Here is a 15,447-nt window from a genome sequence, read left to right as displayed (position 1 = left end):
TGCCTTTTTACAGTGCGACTCTGATAACGGCACCATCCAACCCCACCCTTTCAACAAACACTGTGTGTTGATTGCAAAGTAAGTTTATAAAGCCAGGGTTATAAATGCAGCTATTTAAGGAAATTGGTAAGAAATATAAATAGGTGAGTCTAGTTAGAAAACACAATAGCGGGTATGAGAGCCTAGTGATGATTTGGAGAGTCTATGCGCTGCCCAGTGACTTTCAAATTCAATTAAAAATAATTACCTCTATGGACCAGAAAGCCACTAATTCTTTCACTCTAAACCTCCCTTGCAGCCACATCTGTGTTGCCGTCACACAACATCCCTCATCATTATAATGCTCTGCATAATGCTCTTCCAGTATTTTTAATCACACTGTTCTTTCTTCCAGGTATCCTGTCTCCCAGTGAATCTATCCTCATTTCCCATCTATTTTCTGTCAACTGCCACTTATCCAAGCACTTTTTTTTCCAGTAAGAATTTATCTCTTGTTCTGCTGCATGGTCACTATATTTTATATTTTACATATTTATAAACATGATAAATGTATTTATGTTCCACACAGGGTTTTGAACAGAATTTATACATAGAGTTTTCTAGATTAATGTATTTATTAAAATGGAAAATAAAATTACTTAAATATTTACTACTACTGAATACAAATAACTTTCCCAATATTGCTTCATGATTTAGACAGTCTATTAAATGTTTCACCAAGGCACTAGACAAAGTTTATTTAGACAAATTTTGGAATATGTGGAGAAATATGACCTGGCTAATAGTACAGTGCCAAAGCTGGTTGAATAGTGTTATATAGTGGATGCAGATTGATATAACAGCGGTAGCTACACTAGGGACTCTAAGAGTGACCCCTACTGGCACTGTGATGACTCTATTCTCTATCACACTTTTTTCCATTAAAAATTAATTTCATATTTCATTTTTTTCCATTAAAGATTAATTTCATATTTGTGGGTAACACAGAAATGGAGTTACGCATGAGGGTTCAATATAGTTTAGTTATGTCCGTGTGCTAAAATGGAAATCAGAAGCATTTCTCTTCCTTTGACTGACTCCCTATCTCTACTTTCTCTTCAGTAATCCATACCATAAATGACACCACCATTCACCTAGAGTCTTAACATAAAAATCAGGAAATCAGTCTTGACTCCAGTCATGCCCTCTTGTACGTAATAAATCAGCAAATCCCATAGACCCTAACTCCTTAGCACATATGAAATCTATTCCTTCTTTTTCACCTCTGGTGCTAAGAAAATAGTATAAGCTTCTGGTATCTTTCTTGACTAAGTAATTGTTGTTTTTCTGTTTTCTTATCTTTGGTTCTGCATTTCTTAAATCTGTTCTCTTGCTGATAATCTTTTTAAACAACCAATCTGATCTTGTTCCTTAAGTCTTTCCATCATCTTGACCACTGTCTGTCTCTCGTTTCATCCTTTAGGCTTCCTTGATGCATTCATAATTGCTTGCAACCTGCACTTCTCTTGCATATCTACATTATGCTTCTGCCTGAAATGTGTCTACCTGTGCTAGGCAAAAATAATCACATCCCAATGATGTCCACATCTTAATCTCCAGAAGCTGTAAATAGGTTGGATTACATGGGTTAGGGCTCCAAACTTAATATCCAAAGTATGGCACCCACGCATGCTGAGTACTTTGAACTGAAGGAGATTGGAAAAGCCTCAGAAACAAGGTCTCTGACCTTTTCCTGCCCTCCTTTCTCACACCCCTCCTTCCGCCCAGAAGCAAACCACAGAAACCAGAATTGCATTTCCCCAAGGTCAGTCTAGAAACTAAAAGTCTTCTTCCCTTAACTAAGCCATAAAATTTAGAAAGGACACTCTCCCTTTTTCCTTGAAGACCCTCATTGCCCAATACTCTGGAGGAAATAATGCTACACAGAGAAGAATCTGAAAACAAACAAACAAAAAAAAACAGACCTTTCTGGGTTTCCCCCCTCAGTCTATTACCAGTAGATTATACTCTTTTGTCCAATCACATTTCTACATGGCTGTCCATTCTTCACTGAAACTAAGCATAAAACATACACAGCTTTCCCTGGATATTTGGGTCTTCATCTCTGAAGTTTCCTGTGTTACATTAAACTTTAAGTTTGTTACACTTTTCTCTTGTTAATCTGTTCTTCATTACAGGAGTGTTGGCTATGACTTTTATAATGGGTGAGAAAAAAGTATTACAAATTTTGCCCTTAAAGTTGCCAAAGGCAATTAAGGTTAAAGATGTTAATTAGTTTGCTAATCACCTGACCTAAAGAGAGCGTGAGAACCCTGGACCCGATGTTGTCACAAGCTCCTTACAAGTGGAAGAAAATAGCAGAAGAGGAGTCAGAGGAAAATCTGACTAGAGAATAATGGTCTGAGAGATGCAAGCTTACTGGCTTTGATGATGAAAGAAAGGGGACACCAGCCAAGAAATGTAGGCAGCCTCAAAAACGGCCGGAAAAGGAAGAAAGCAGATTATGTCCTAGTGCTTCTAACAGGAACGCAGCATTGATGACAAACCAGATTTACTCCAGAGAGATCCATGGAAGACTTCTGACCTACGGAAGAGTGAGATAATAAATTTATGCTGTTTAAGCTATTACATTAGTAGTAATTTGTTATGGCATCAAGAGAAAACTAACACGCTACCAACAATGTCACTCTAGCCAACACTCATCACTCAACAATACTCAGCTAACAAAGAATGTTGATTTTTGTAACTAACTTACATTATAGGGCTTTTAACCGTTCATGAGACTTGCATATACAAATGTATTCACCTAATGAGCGATAAATCCTTCTAGAACAGATACTATGCCTTATCTATGTTTGTATTCATAGTATCTTGAATAGTACCCTTAGTAGATAAGTTATTTTTTTAATGATTGAAGGTAGAGCTGAATAGTAACATTTCATGTTTTAAAGTGGGCTGATGACATCAAGTGTTGAGTATAGTACAGAAAGGCTGATTAAGAACAGTTAATGTGGAAAAACTCAGAGGTTTCAACTAACTATAAGTTCAGTATGAATTGATAAAACACTGACAAAAACACATATACAGATTCTCACACACACCCACATACACACACACCCCTACCTTTGACTTTAGGTGACATTAACAGAAGTAATATTTCCAGTACCAGAGAATGCTTCCATTTTACTTTGTCTTGCTCAGAAATCCAGGGATAGTGTAAGTAATTTTGGACTTGACTTTAAGAGGTATCCTGACAATTAGAGTATGCCAAGATTAGCAAAAGGAGAGAGCCGGCAAAGAGATGGAAGAGGCTTTAACACTCAAATTTTGTGTGTTGAAAACTTAATCTTCAAATTAATACACTGACTATAAGTGGGTCCTTTAGGAGGTAATTAGGATTAGATAAGGTCACCAGTGTGGGGCCCCCATGCAGGGGCATGTGGCTTTAAGATGATGAAGACAGAATTGAGCTTGCAGGCACTGTCTTACCCTTTCACCATGTGATGCCCTCCACATGTTATGACGCAGCAAGAAGGCCCTCCCTGGTTGCTAGTGCCAGGCCCTTGGACTTCCCAGCCTGCAGAACTGTAAGAAATACTTATTTTCTTTATAAATTACACATCTATGGTATTTTATCATAGCAACAAAAACAGACTAAGATGGGGGGAAGAAATATATATAGAGAGAAAGTATTTTTTTAAGTGAATGAGAAATTAGACATAATGTGTTTAACTCCAAAGAAATTAAAAACATAGAGCACAGCACATTGGAGAAGCTCAATAAATATCTTAAGAAACAGCAATAACAACATGCAGATGGCTAATTGGCAATAGCTTCAGTAGGCAGATTTTGATTAAAAAAAAGGAAAACTTTTTAATAATTAAATCTCTCCTGAAAACATTATTACTTTATGAGGTAAGAAGTACATACTTCTTCTGAAAGCATAAACAGAGTTTAATCATCACTCGTTACTTAACTAGCAGAATAGTTTGTTTGAATAGGCATTTGCACCAGGACACGTCTAAAGTTTTTGTCAAATTTGTGATTCCAGTATTTGTTGATTAAGTCCTTTTTCATTCTAAAGCAATTTCTGTGATTTTCTGATTATGGTAGACTTCACAATTATAGTGGTTTAAAACACATTGCCATATACTTTCTGGCTCCTAGTAAATTATTATTCACTTAAATGTTATCTATGAGTCCTAAAGTGTTAACAGACCCACCAAATCATGTGAGGAATCTCTCCTCCTTCCACGCCCTAAGAAGCTTAATTTTCTCCTGAATAGTTATCTCGCTCTCTCATAGCTTTCATGTAATTTCAAACTCTCCAAAGCAAACCCAAGAAGAGAACTGAAGGACAGGAAGGGATTATATTTTTTTCATGATATATTCTCTTTTAATGGAGAAAAGCAATTAGGCAAAAGAAGTCAAAAGCAAGCTAAGCTTTTCCTTACTGAGCAGTGTAGAACAAAAGGCTTTATCTGATTTATGCTAAAACTAGTTCATTGTAAGCAGGATCTTAATATCCTAATCAAGGGAATTTTAAGATAAATTAAAGAAAACACCTCCCCTATGTTATTTAGAGGCAAAAATTATGACAGAATTATTGCCTGGTCAGCATCCTTAGGCTAACCTCAGGTATAATTTTTTCTTGAATTAAGAATAATGAAAAATCACCATAATCTGAAACAGAAAAAAAAGGTATCACAAGAATATTTTGCAATTCTCTTTCTGCTCCCTCGCATTTTACTTCCTTTCTCAACATTTGGGATTTAATGAACTTTAAAAATAAGTATACAACGGATAAATGTGTTTGACTTTTTTTGGTATTTCCTCCAGGTACTGTGTGATTTAAAAAGTTTTTGTTTCTCTTGAAAATTATTTAATTTTATTTGACTCGTCAGTAGACACCCAATACTCTGCCACGTATGCTACTATTGCACATTCACTATTCAATGGAAATACATTACACACTTTTCTGATGTTCGTATACTTAATCCCCATTACTAAAAGAAGTAGATTGTAGTATCCGCATTTTACAAATGAGAGAAATGAGTTTCAGAGAAGCCAAATAACTTTCCCAAGTCCGCACAGCTGATACATTATGAATCTATGGTCTACATGTGGGTCTCCTTAACTCCAGTCTCCATAAACCTTTTGCAGCACGATTTATTCTAGCTTCCATGTACCAAGCTCTATCCTCAACTCAAAACTGAAAATATCAAAGCCTGCCTTCAAGGATCTCATATTCTAACAGCAGTGACTGACAAATAATAAATACAATCCAGCTAAATAATTTTATAATAGAGGTAAATATTAGGTATAACAGTATTCCTAAAAAAAAAAAAAAAAAAAAAAATTAACCATTTTTCCTAGTTTGGGGTAGCAGTGCCAGTGTGCACTGTGACTGAATATATACTGCTAACAGCTAATCTTTAACAAAAAAGTAAGATTCAATCTATCATTGGATTCTGCTTCCTCTGTAACTCCAGGTGTCAGCCATGCTAAATGTGCTAAGGGCTTCCAACTCTGCATAGATCTCACTGGGGCTAACTCAAGGGCTGGACAATACCATCTGACATCTTCCACTGACATTAAATCATACTTGCCTGGTGTCCCCTATCATCAAATCCCTACTTAAGAACAGATACATCAGTTAAAATTATGTGGCAGTTTCAAATACTAGCGTCTTGATTTATTGTAACAGATGGGACCACCGAGAGATTTATCTTTGGCAAGGGGATAATTTGATTCTCCCTCAAATCACATGCAATATGTAACCATCTATGTATAGAGCTTCCCTAGATCCTAAAGTTGCCCTCTCAGGCTGCCATCATTACTCCTTCACATCTTTTCCACTTGGAGAAATAAATAACACCTTGCTCTCACAGTGACAACATTAGCATCTTTTCCTTGTCCCCATAGAAGCTTGACTTGATCATTCTCATCACTCCCTTTTTATTTTTTGATGATTATTCTTACCACTCTCTGTTTTTTCTTGTACTCACACTATTCTTTCAATTACTTCCTTTTGTAGATTAAAAAAAAAATCTGACCATATATTTCCATATAATTTCTATACCTAAATTTCCATATAAATTCTGTACCTAAATCTGCCATTTCTGAATGTCTAATAAGGAAATTGTCTATTACTTTTTAGTAGACCTACACCATAAAGCCTGAACTTTCTAGATACAGCACATTCCTGTTTTATTTAATGCTTCTTTCTCCACAATTTCCAAAAAAATGGGTGATTATCATCAACCTTTTCCATTGCATCAAGATATATTAGTGACAAATTTTAAATGTGAGTTCAGCATTTGCTGTTTAGCTCTTTCTTTGGATCCTTTTTACATGATATATTATTAAGAATGATCCTAAAATGTATTACACAGTGTCCATAGGGTAGACATTACAAAAATAAGTTTAAAAGTTGCCACATATTCAATTTTTGTTTTGTCTTTTTGTAAAAGCACAAAATAGTCTGAACTCTACACAATGAAAATATTAATGGCTTTTACAAGAAGATTTGAAAGAGCTCACCACTAATGTGAAAACCAGCAACTTAGTTTCAGGGATGAAATGTAGGTCTAATTGAATAACTACATTTCTTCCCTCAGTCCTTTCATAGTGGGCCAACTTCTTTTAAAACAAGTTAATATTCATTTTATTATTAAAAAAAAAAAGTCTTTCAATGCAGAAGCAATATGAGGTGAATTATCAAGTTGTACACGTCACTGCAAGGAAAAAAACAAAAATCCTCATCACCATGAAGATTAAGTCCTCAGTTTTTGCAGGGCAAAGGCCAATTCAATGAGTTGATAACACTAGTCACAAAGTGATTGGGATTTAGATCTTCTGGGGGAAGGAGTGATCTGTTTTAAAGTACAGGATGCCAATCTGCCATGACTTAGTGAATAAAATACTCTGTTAAATTCCTTGAAAAACCTGTATTTTAGAAAATGTATCCCAGGTGACTGTGGGAGTTCTTCAACTTCAGAATCTAGGGAAGCTCTATACACAGATGGTTACGTATTCCATGTGATTTAAGAAGGCACCAAAAATAATCCCCTTGCCAAAGATAAATCTCTCAGTGGTCCTGTCCTGTTGCAATAAATCAAGACAACAGCATTTGAAAGTCCCACATAATTTTAACTGATTTATCTTTTCTTAAACAGAGAATTGATGATATGGGACACTAGACAAGTATGTTTTAATGTGTGTGAAACATGTGAGAGTAACTGCTCCGGCCAGTCCCTCTGACAACTGCTATATCAGAACAATCATAATGACCTCAACATTTGTATTGATGTTTGAGCAACTGTTCAGATGTTCTGACCGGGAAGTGAGCTATTGAACAGGCTTGATTAAAAAGTGGTCCTCTTCTACTGAGGGAATAACATGCTTGAGGTAGTTTAAAAAACAACAACAACAACAACAACAAATGGGACCTAACCTCATCACTGGCATTAGTACTATAAATAATGAGGGCAAATGCCAAACCAAAGAGTCCTCACATTCGTCAGTCTAGATGTTGGCTTTCTTTGGGATCAATCAGCTTCCCTCTTCTTGCACATCATTGGTCAGTGCAAATCCAACTGTTCTTTAAGACTTAACTTCAGCCAGTCCTATGGTAAAGAACGCCACTGGTCACCCAAAGTACTAATGGGTCAGTGGAAATCCAACCACACTGCTGAGAAAACAATTCAAAATGCGTTTCTGCTGATTTCTGCCAGACAAGGTATTGTTTTATTTAAACATTAAACACTGCAAAGACAGTTGTTAAAAGCCATCACATCATTCTTTTAGGTCAGCATAGCATCAAACATATCTCTTCACTGAGTTTAGAAGATTTTTGGCAGATTTTGTTACTAGCAATCTATGAAACCCTAGGGTTAGCTTGTGAACTAGGGTTACCCTGTGAACTGGAATCACAATTGGACAATTTAGGGATTTTTATCCCTCTAACAGCAGTTTAACCCAGTCTAAATTTGATTGTTTCCTTAAATGGAGTAATTTAATTTTCTCCAAATGTCTACAGATTCTCTAATGCCAAGTCCAGAAAATCAAAGTGAAAACTGAGTCAGTTGCTCAGGTAACTCAAGCCAAAGAATAAAATACTGCTTTCAAATTCCTTATAAAGCATAAGTTGTTCTAATTTCCTGAATCATCTTTTTCATTGTCTCAGTAGTCTAACTGTATAGAATATATCTGGGTTATGCAATGAAAGAATATTTTTTCACATGAAAGAAAACATTAGTCTCAGTTCATAGTTTTGTGAATATCCCTGCACTTCATTTGTTTGAAAGTAAACATATTATTAATGGAAATTACTTCAGCTGCTCCTATTCTGAATGGACTATCATGGGGTCATAGGTACCTGGCAAACAAGCCAAACAGAAAGGGAGAAATGCAGTTTGGGCAACAGGCATTTATATAAGTAGATATAATATGAATACAAAAGAACACATCCTGAAAATGGTAGCTATTATTATCCATGTGGCTATATTTCTTAATGTCAAAAACCATGAAATAATCCAGTCTGAAAAGCTGGGGCTTTACACCACATAACAGTACCACATAAAGCAGAATCTCCTTCGTAATTACGACTAAGATTGAATGAAACCCTTTATCTCTCAGTCTCTTTTCAAAAGGCTAAGTAATAGGACACACATTTTAAGCAAAATATGGCCTCAGGCACTGTAGTACTGTTGCAGCTTTTTAATTCAAAGATTTCCTACCACTGTAGTTCTTCAGCACAGGTTCTGTGGCTTAGAAATGCTGGCTGTGGACCTGGACTCACTGATAAGTCATCTGCTTGGTCATACAATAATGCATCTATGTGCTGAGAAAAAGTCAAAGGCCTTTTGGGTGTTTACATCTACTTCATGAACTGAGAAGAAGAATGAATCAGGTTAAATTTATGTTAGTGAAGGATAAGCTGCATGACCATAAAGTATAGGAAGATCTACTTCATTTTTATGAAACTTTCCATCATAAATTGCCAAAGGATCCCGCCTGAAAACGTCACAATGAATCATGATATTCAGAAGCCAAACTTCCAGGATCCTCTTCCTGTAACTTGTATAGACACAGAGACATGCAAATATTAATTACTGTCCCTTTTTTAAAGAAATATTTCTTTACAACTGAGACAGTCAGAAAAATGTTAAAGGAAAGCTTTGACCACGAGTGGTTGTGAAAGTGGTTTTTAAATCCTTTCCAAAATTTCCAGAGGCCTCTTGCATTGGACAGGGAATGAGAAAGATTACAAAGTGTCAAATCTGAGACTGACTGATCCACAATAAAATGAGAAAAATTTTATTTTCTTTGATTTTGTTTATCCCTCATAGAAAGATTTACCTTGGAGCAAAAAGGAAAAAGAAATTTAAAAATCAGTGTACTATGAGAAAGCAGAAAAAATATTCAAAGTAAAACTCAAAGGTAACTTGACAAACTTGTTCAGCCAATCAATCATTAGATCATTAAACAAGAATTTATTGAGTACCTACTTGTGCCAGTCACTGTTCTAAGGACCCTTGAGACATATCAGGGCAGGGTAGAGATTTCTGCCTTCACCAGATTCCTTCCTCTGGTGAAAGGAAGACAAATAAACAAAATAAGTGAGAATTTTTAAAAAGAATATTAAAAGATAGTAATTTCTATGGAAGAGAAACTAGATCATGGTATGGAGGTTCAAGAGAGAGCTAAATTGCAGTATTAAGTAGAGTGGTCAGCTGTAAGCCTCCTTAACATATTTAGCAAAATTTTGAAATATGTGTGGGTATTAGCCAATTATTTAAGTATTTCAAGGTAATTATAAGTTAATTTTCCAACACAGACATCTCAGAAAAATATCTACTTAGCTTTTCCTTGAAAATCTGGTTTTCAGATAACTAGGTGGTAGCTGTCTCAACTATATATATCACTCTATGAAGTCACTAGTGGAGCAAAACATTAATTCGCAAAAAAGTTTCCTCTCATTGGTACCTCCAGTCCATGAAAAAATGTCTACTTCCCTGCATCCTTTAACCAATAAACTTGCATCTAAAAAGCAGCATTTTACCAATGACTTCCTAGGGTTGCTCAAAGTGGAGGCAAGGCTTTTTCAGCCTCATCATAATATGTAAGATGAATGTTAAAGTGTAGAGAGTAACAGATATCTAAATAATTTGATTGAGGAGAATCAATCTTTAATACTTTTATTGTACAAATGTTCTCTGTAGTATGGATCATCAAGATGATGATGTATAGTTAGTTTCAACCTAAGACAATGCCAGAATCCTAAATAATAGGGTATTACAGGAAGAAGAAATTAAGATAGTAATACTGCTTTTGTTAAACATTTGGCAGATTACAGATCAATCATTTTAAAATTCATTTAATATAAATGTACATAGTGTCTTTTTCTTATTGTCACCATTAATAAAGAAAAGCCTTTTCTAAGCACTTTTGCAATTTGTCATGTAACATTACCCTCAGTAATTGGGTATTTTTATTAGTCCGTATTACAGATCATAAGGTTTTGATATGTGAGGCTGAATTATTTACTCAAGGTCACTAAAGAACAAATAAGGGATATGAACCCAGCTCTTCTGACTCCAGGGCTATTACCCATCACATTATCCTGCTCCCAGTTAAAAGGTGTAGTTTTACTCCCTCAAATGAAAATCTTGAAAATTAGAGACAATGGCATCCTAGATAAAAATCTATGAATGATTTCCTTTATATTATCACTAAATTTATTTTGTAAAAATAAGATGAAACTCTGTTTTGTGATTACTAGTGTTTTATGAAAGGAAAATCTTTGAAGTCTCCTTAAGGTTGGCTATTCTATGCTGCAAAAGTTATTTCGGTTCAAAGTTGTTACAAGGTTTTGCCTATGATAATAAGCAGAGTCACCTCTCATGCCTTATAATACAAAGAGTGACAGTATTATTATATTTTTAGATGATCTCTAATATTTTTCTCTGCTCCAAAACAATATGATTCTAATTAAATATTCAAATTTCTTTAGTTTAAGAGCTAAACACTATAGAAAATTACACTGTTTTTTAACCACTGGCCAACACAATTTAGGAAATATCCTTCTAGCAGCCTAAAAGTGTTGATGACGGTTGTTCAAATCTAGATTAACAAAAATACATTTGCAAATGGATAAATAAGATGAATTCATTATTTTGGAGAAGACATAATTTTAACCTCTGTTATGTTATAATTTGAAAGTTTTGCTATTTGCAACAGATTTTAGTAAAAAGCATCTAAGTTTTTATTCATACCACCTAATTTTTTTAACTATTAGAACATGGAAAGTCCTTTCTGTGTTCTTCTCTGAGGATGTTAGTCTACAACAAGTTTACCAGAAGTCTTGTTTAGATGATCAGCTTTTCAATGTTATCATTGTTTAAAGAACGTATGAAGACACAGTAAACTTTGCCTTACAGAACAAGGATTACAGAAATACAATCGAGCTGGGACTTTTATTAGTAATACACATAACAAGATTGATTAAATCACAGCAATAAATAATACATAAGTATATAATCTTCAATTAACTTTTTTTGGTTCTACACAGAACTAATGAACATGTAAGCTAGAGATGAACTGCTAAATAAACATTTAATTCTAAATAGTCACATAGCCTTCTATGTATATCTTACAGATAAAAGTAGATTTTTAATGTCTGCTTTTATAAGGTGAAACTCTGGTCTTCCCACCATCTGTGGCTGTGAGTTAAGGGGACCCAGTATTGCAAGAGTAGAGGTAACACAGTAGATATTTCTTTTAAAAACTCTTACTTATTAATTTGCATATATACCAAACACATGCATTTCAACAGTAATGTTCTGTCAACATTCACAAACTCTTCTGAACAAAGCAGATGACTATTATGAAGCCAAATGAGGAAATACAATTTAAGAATTTATACAGAAGAAAATACATATCATATTTTAATAACCAAATTAGGTAGATATCAGAAATCACAGCCAAATTTATTTTTAAAAGTATAAAACAAATATGCATTAGGATTTTAGTAATTGGATGTTGGGTACTTCACAGACAAATTAGCTATATAGCAACACAGGACTTGAAAAGGATAAAAAAACTAAAATAAAAAAAAATCATAGAAACTGTGATCTTAATGATGTGTCTTTCCAAAATTCATCAATTGAAATCCTAACCCACAAAATGATGGATTAGGAAATGGAGCTTTTGGGAGTTGATTAGGTCACGAGGGCAGAGCCTTTATGAATGGGATTACTGTCCTTATGAAAGACACTCCAGAGAGCTCTCTTGCCCTTTCATGTAAGGACACAAAGAGAAGGGAGTGATCTATAAACCAGGAAGCAAAATCTCATTAGACACTGAATGTGCCAGCCCTTGGTCTTGGACTTCCCGGCCTTCAGACGTTTGAGAAATAAGTTTCTGTTACTTACAAGCTACACAGTTTACGGTATTTTTATATAGCAGCCCAAATGGACTAAGACAAAGACAAAAGAAAATGTATGAATAAACAAAACACCAAATGCTTTATTCTTTTCTAAGTATTAATAATATCAAATCTATCTTAAGAGTAAGTTTAATAAAAATATTTTGGTATGAGAATATAAATAAAGTTTTAAAGCTCATAATATTAGATATTACTCCTCAATTAGTTAAGGTGAAATAGCGGTATCCAGGTCTTAACAATTATAATTAGCTTTGACTATACGATTGTTTTGATTTAACAATTAGTGTTGAGAAAAATCTATCTTGATTATCTTTAAAAATTATACTAATTTAAGATCTACACTTCACAAAGAGAATAAGGCCTATGTACTTTCAGAATGTGTAACTATATTCTTTTCAGTTCTACTTGTAATATTTTGCTCTTCTAGTAACATGAGAATCCTGGATAATTAGAATAAATGTCCATTTGACTCTTTCAAATGGACAATTATTTTGTAAATATGGTTTAGGATTTATAAATGCAAGATATCAAATATGCTGATCTCACAAGACAGGACTTAAATTCTGGCTTTTCTGAGAGTGTAAAATCCAAATTCATTTTAATATAGTTCTTAGGGCACATCAGAGTTGAAACTATGAAGTCAAAAAAAAAGAACACACTTAAAACCCGGGAGGCAGAGGATGCGGTGAACTGAGATCGCACCATTGCACTACAGCCTGGGCAACAAGAGTGAAACTCTAAAAAAAAATAAATAAAATAAAAAATAAAATAAAATAAAATAGACCACATAAAAACCATGTAAGATAATAAAATGTCAGATCTGATTTTCAGGAAAATTTATGTACCTATTAACCCATCAACAGTTAAAGTTTGAAAATAAAATTTGTCAAGTTATTATTTGTCACTGTGACAGTGAATCACATTAAAAAAATTTGAAAACCCTTAAACTCAAAAATACATTGACTTTCTTTCTTCATAGATCCATTGCTGTGCATGTGCTAAGGTGTATTAAGGTGATATTAGAATTATGCCTTACTAGAAAGAAATATTGCAGCTTTGGGAGAGGAATGCTGGGAGACAAAAAGTTTAGAGACAGAGACAAAAGAGATTCCATATAAACTCTTGGTACAATTCCTTTTCGTTATTTGAAGACATTCTCTCCTCCTTTTTCACCCCTTACTTTGTCCATGTCCTCCTCCACCTCTACCTTTTCTAGGCACCCCCCCTCAGCTGCCCCCAAACAAATATACTTAAGTCATAAAAATGGCAAATTCAAGATACAATCAGAAAAATGTCCTGGAAATACAATGGTCAAAGAGAAAAACAAGCTTTCTGCCCACATAGAGCTTACACTCTACTAGGAAAAGTTAACATTAAGTATAATCATATATACAAATATGTAATTACTATTATGATGACTTATGAAGGTAAAGTACAAGCCTCCAAACAAAGTGCCAACATTAGCTGATAATTATTAACTTGTGCTCCTGAGCTATTAACCAGCAATTATGGCTGGATTTTCATGTATAATGTATTTTGACCATTTTGTAATTTAAATAGTCATTCATTTCTCTCCAACAAGCCATTAAAGTAAAATATAAAGAAACAATCATAGCAGTTATTGTAATGAAGTGACCAGTTACACATACATAGAAAAAGAAACAAGAATAAACACGAGAAAAGACATACTTCATTCAAGGCAAATAGATAAATCAAAATACTAAATAGAAAGGAGAATAAAATTAGCAGTACCAAGGATCCTAACCACAATACCATTGACAAATTTCAAGTAAAAAAAAAGTGATACACATTTCATGAAGGCTATTTGAATCCATCTACCCACAGCCAGCAAAGTAAGGTTGGCTTTGAATAATAGATGTTCAGCTGCCCCAAAGAAGGCTATAATTCATCCAAAGGAACTTTATTCTTCACCATATCCAGTTAAAGGTGACATATCTTTGTTTAGGGACTGTAGAAAACACACCAAGTAATAGATCGATTCTAAAGTTTGAAACAGAATGACTACAAATAGGAGGCACTATAGCCTATGAGAAGAATGAGAAAAGTTATGCTTCATTCATTGTGATTCTGCCAGCCCAAAGCAGTGGTCTCTAACGTTATCTCCAGCTGACTTTGCCGTTTTGGTCATGAACACATGATAAGGGATTTTGCAGTTTCCCAACCCTGAGTCGTTATGGAGTATAGAAGGATCAACACCAACTCTGTAAGGACATGTCAAAAGTGAGACCAGTGCTTACCTCGAGAGAAAGGACTTGAGAGGAGGATGAAGAAGGTTATCAAAAGGAACATTCTTTTTACGTGTGTTACTTATTTTTCAATGAAATATATTCACTTATCACTGGACATTTAAAAAGTTAGAAAATATTTAGGAATTCATACAGAAGATGTTCTTGAATCTAGTTTTTCTAGTTTTTTTCCTAGTCTTTTTTTCATAAAGACATTAATCCACAGAAGTTCATTCCAGATCCCCTGAATTCACTACTCTCACAAGAGAAAAGTGGTGTTGAGAAAACTGCTCCATGATTATACTGAGAAAACTTAGAAAACATAAGTTTTCAATATAAATCAGTTATTTAAACTGGCCAGATTTAACCCCTATTTCATGCACAACTAGGATCTAACTCCCTATAGGAAGCTACAATGTAAAATTTCTAGATTTTTTAAATTCCTCCAACAGATGACACAAGGTGGGGATAGTCACATAAGAGAGATTTGGCTTGACGTTATGTTAACCTTTTTCTGAATTCCCACTTCACTTTGTACCTCTCAGAGCACTACCATTTTGTCATTTATTCTAACTTGCCCGCATTATTTCATTCCCTTGTTAAATGAACACTCTTTGAATGTTGATGCCATGTCATAGCCATGATTGTATCACCTTTCTCATTTCTCTACATCTAATTAACCAATATGTAATGGGTACCATTCTGATTAGAAAAATACTCAAGTTCATCTTAAAATCTTCTTTCTACCTT

At 34.4% G+C, this 15,447-nt stretch overlaps 1 protein-coding gene and 1 long non-coding RNA gene across 33 annotated transcripts in view; both read right to left on the bottom strand.

Moving 5' to 3' along the window:
• NRXN1 (neurexin 1) overlaps positions 1–15,447 on the bottom strand; it is a 1,131,792-nt gene that overhangs the window by 1,002,288 nt on the left and 114,057 nt on the right. Inside the window, exon 5 of one of the 32 annotated variants that reach the window (XM_032292237.1) lies at positions 11,790–14,673. The exons of the other annotated variants lie outside the window; for them this stretch is intronic. Coding sequence (XP_032148128.1) covers positions 14,597–14,673 — 77 coding nt within the window. The 3' untranslated portion in view covers positions 11,790–14,596. Of the gene's footprint in view, positions 1–11,789; positions 14,674–15,447 lie in introns of those variants that run through there. 32 annotated transcript variants of the gene reach the window in all.
• Positions 961–6,375, bottom strand: LOC116560678. The gene is made up of 2 exons (XR_004273074.1): positions 5,986–6,375; positions 961–5,954 (listed from the first exon to the last, which is right to left on the bottom strand). It is a non-coding gene; the product is annotated as an uncharacterized LOC116560678 (long non-coding RNA).

Source organism: Sapajus apella, unplaced genomic scaffold (genome assembly GCF_009761245.1).
Source record: "Sapajus apella isolate SASKATOON/1434 unplaced genomic scaffold, GSC_monkey_1.0 scaffold26, whole genome shotgun sequence".
NCBI lineage: Eukaryota > Metazoa > Chordata > Mammalia > Primates > Cebidae > Sapajus > Sapajus apella.
Note: the sequence above shows the minus strand (reverse complement) of the source record. Positions and strands in the feature narration are given on the sequence as shown.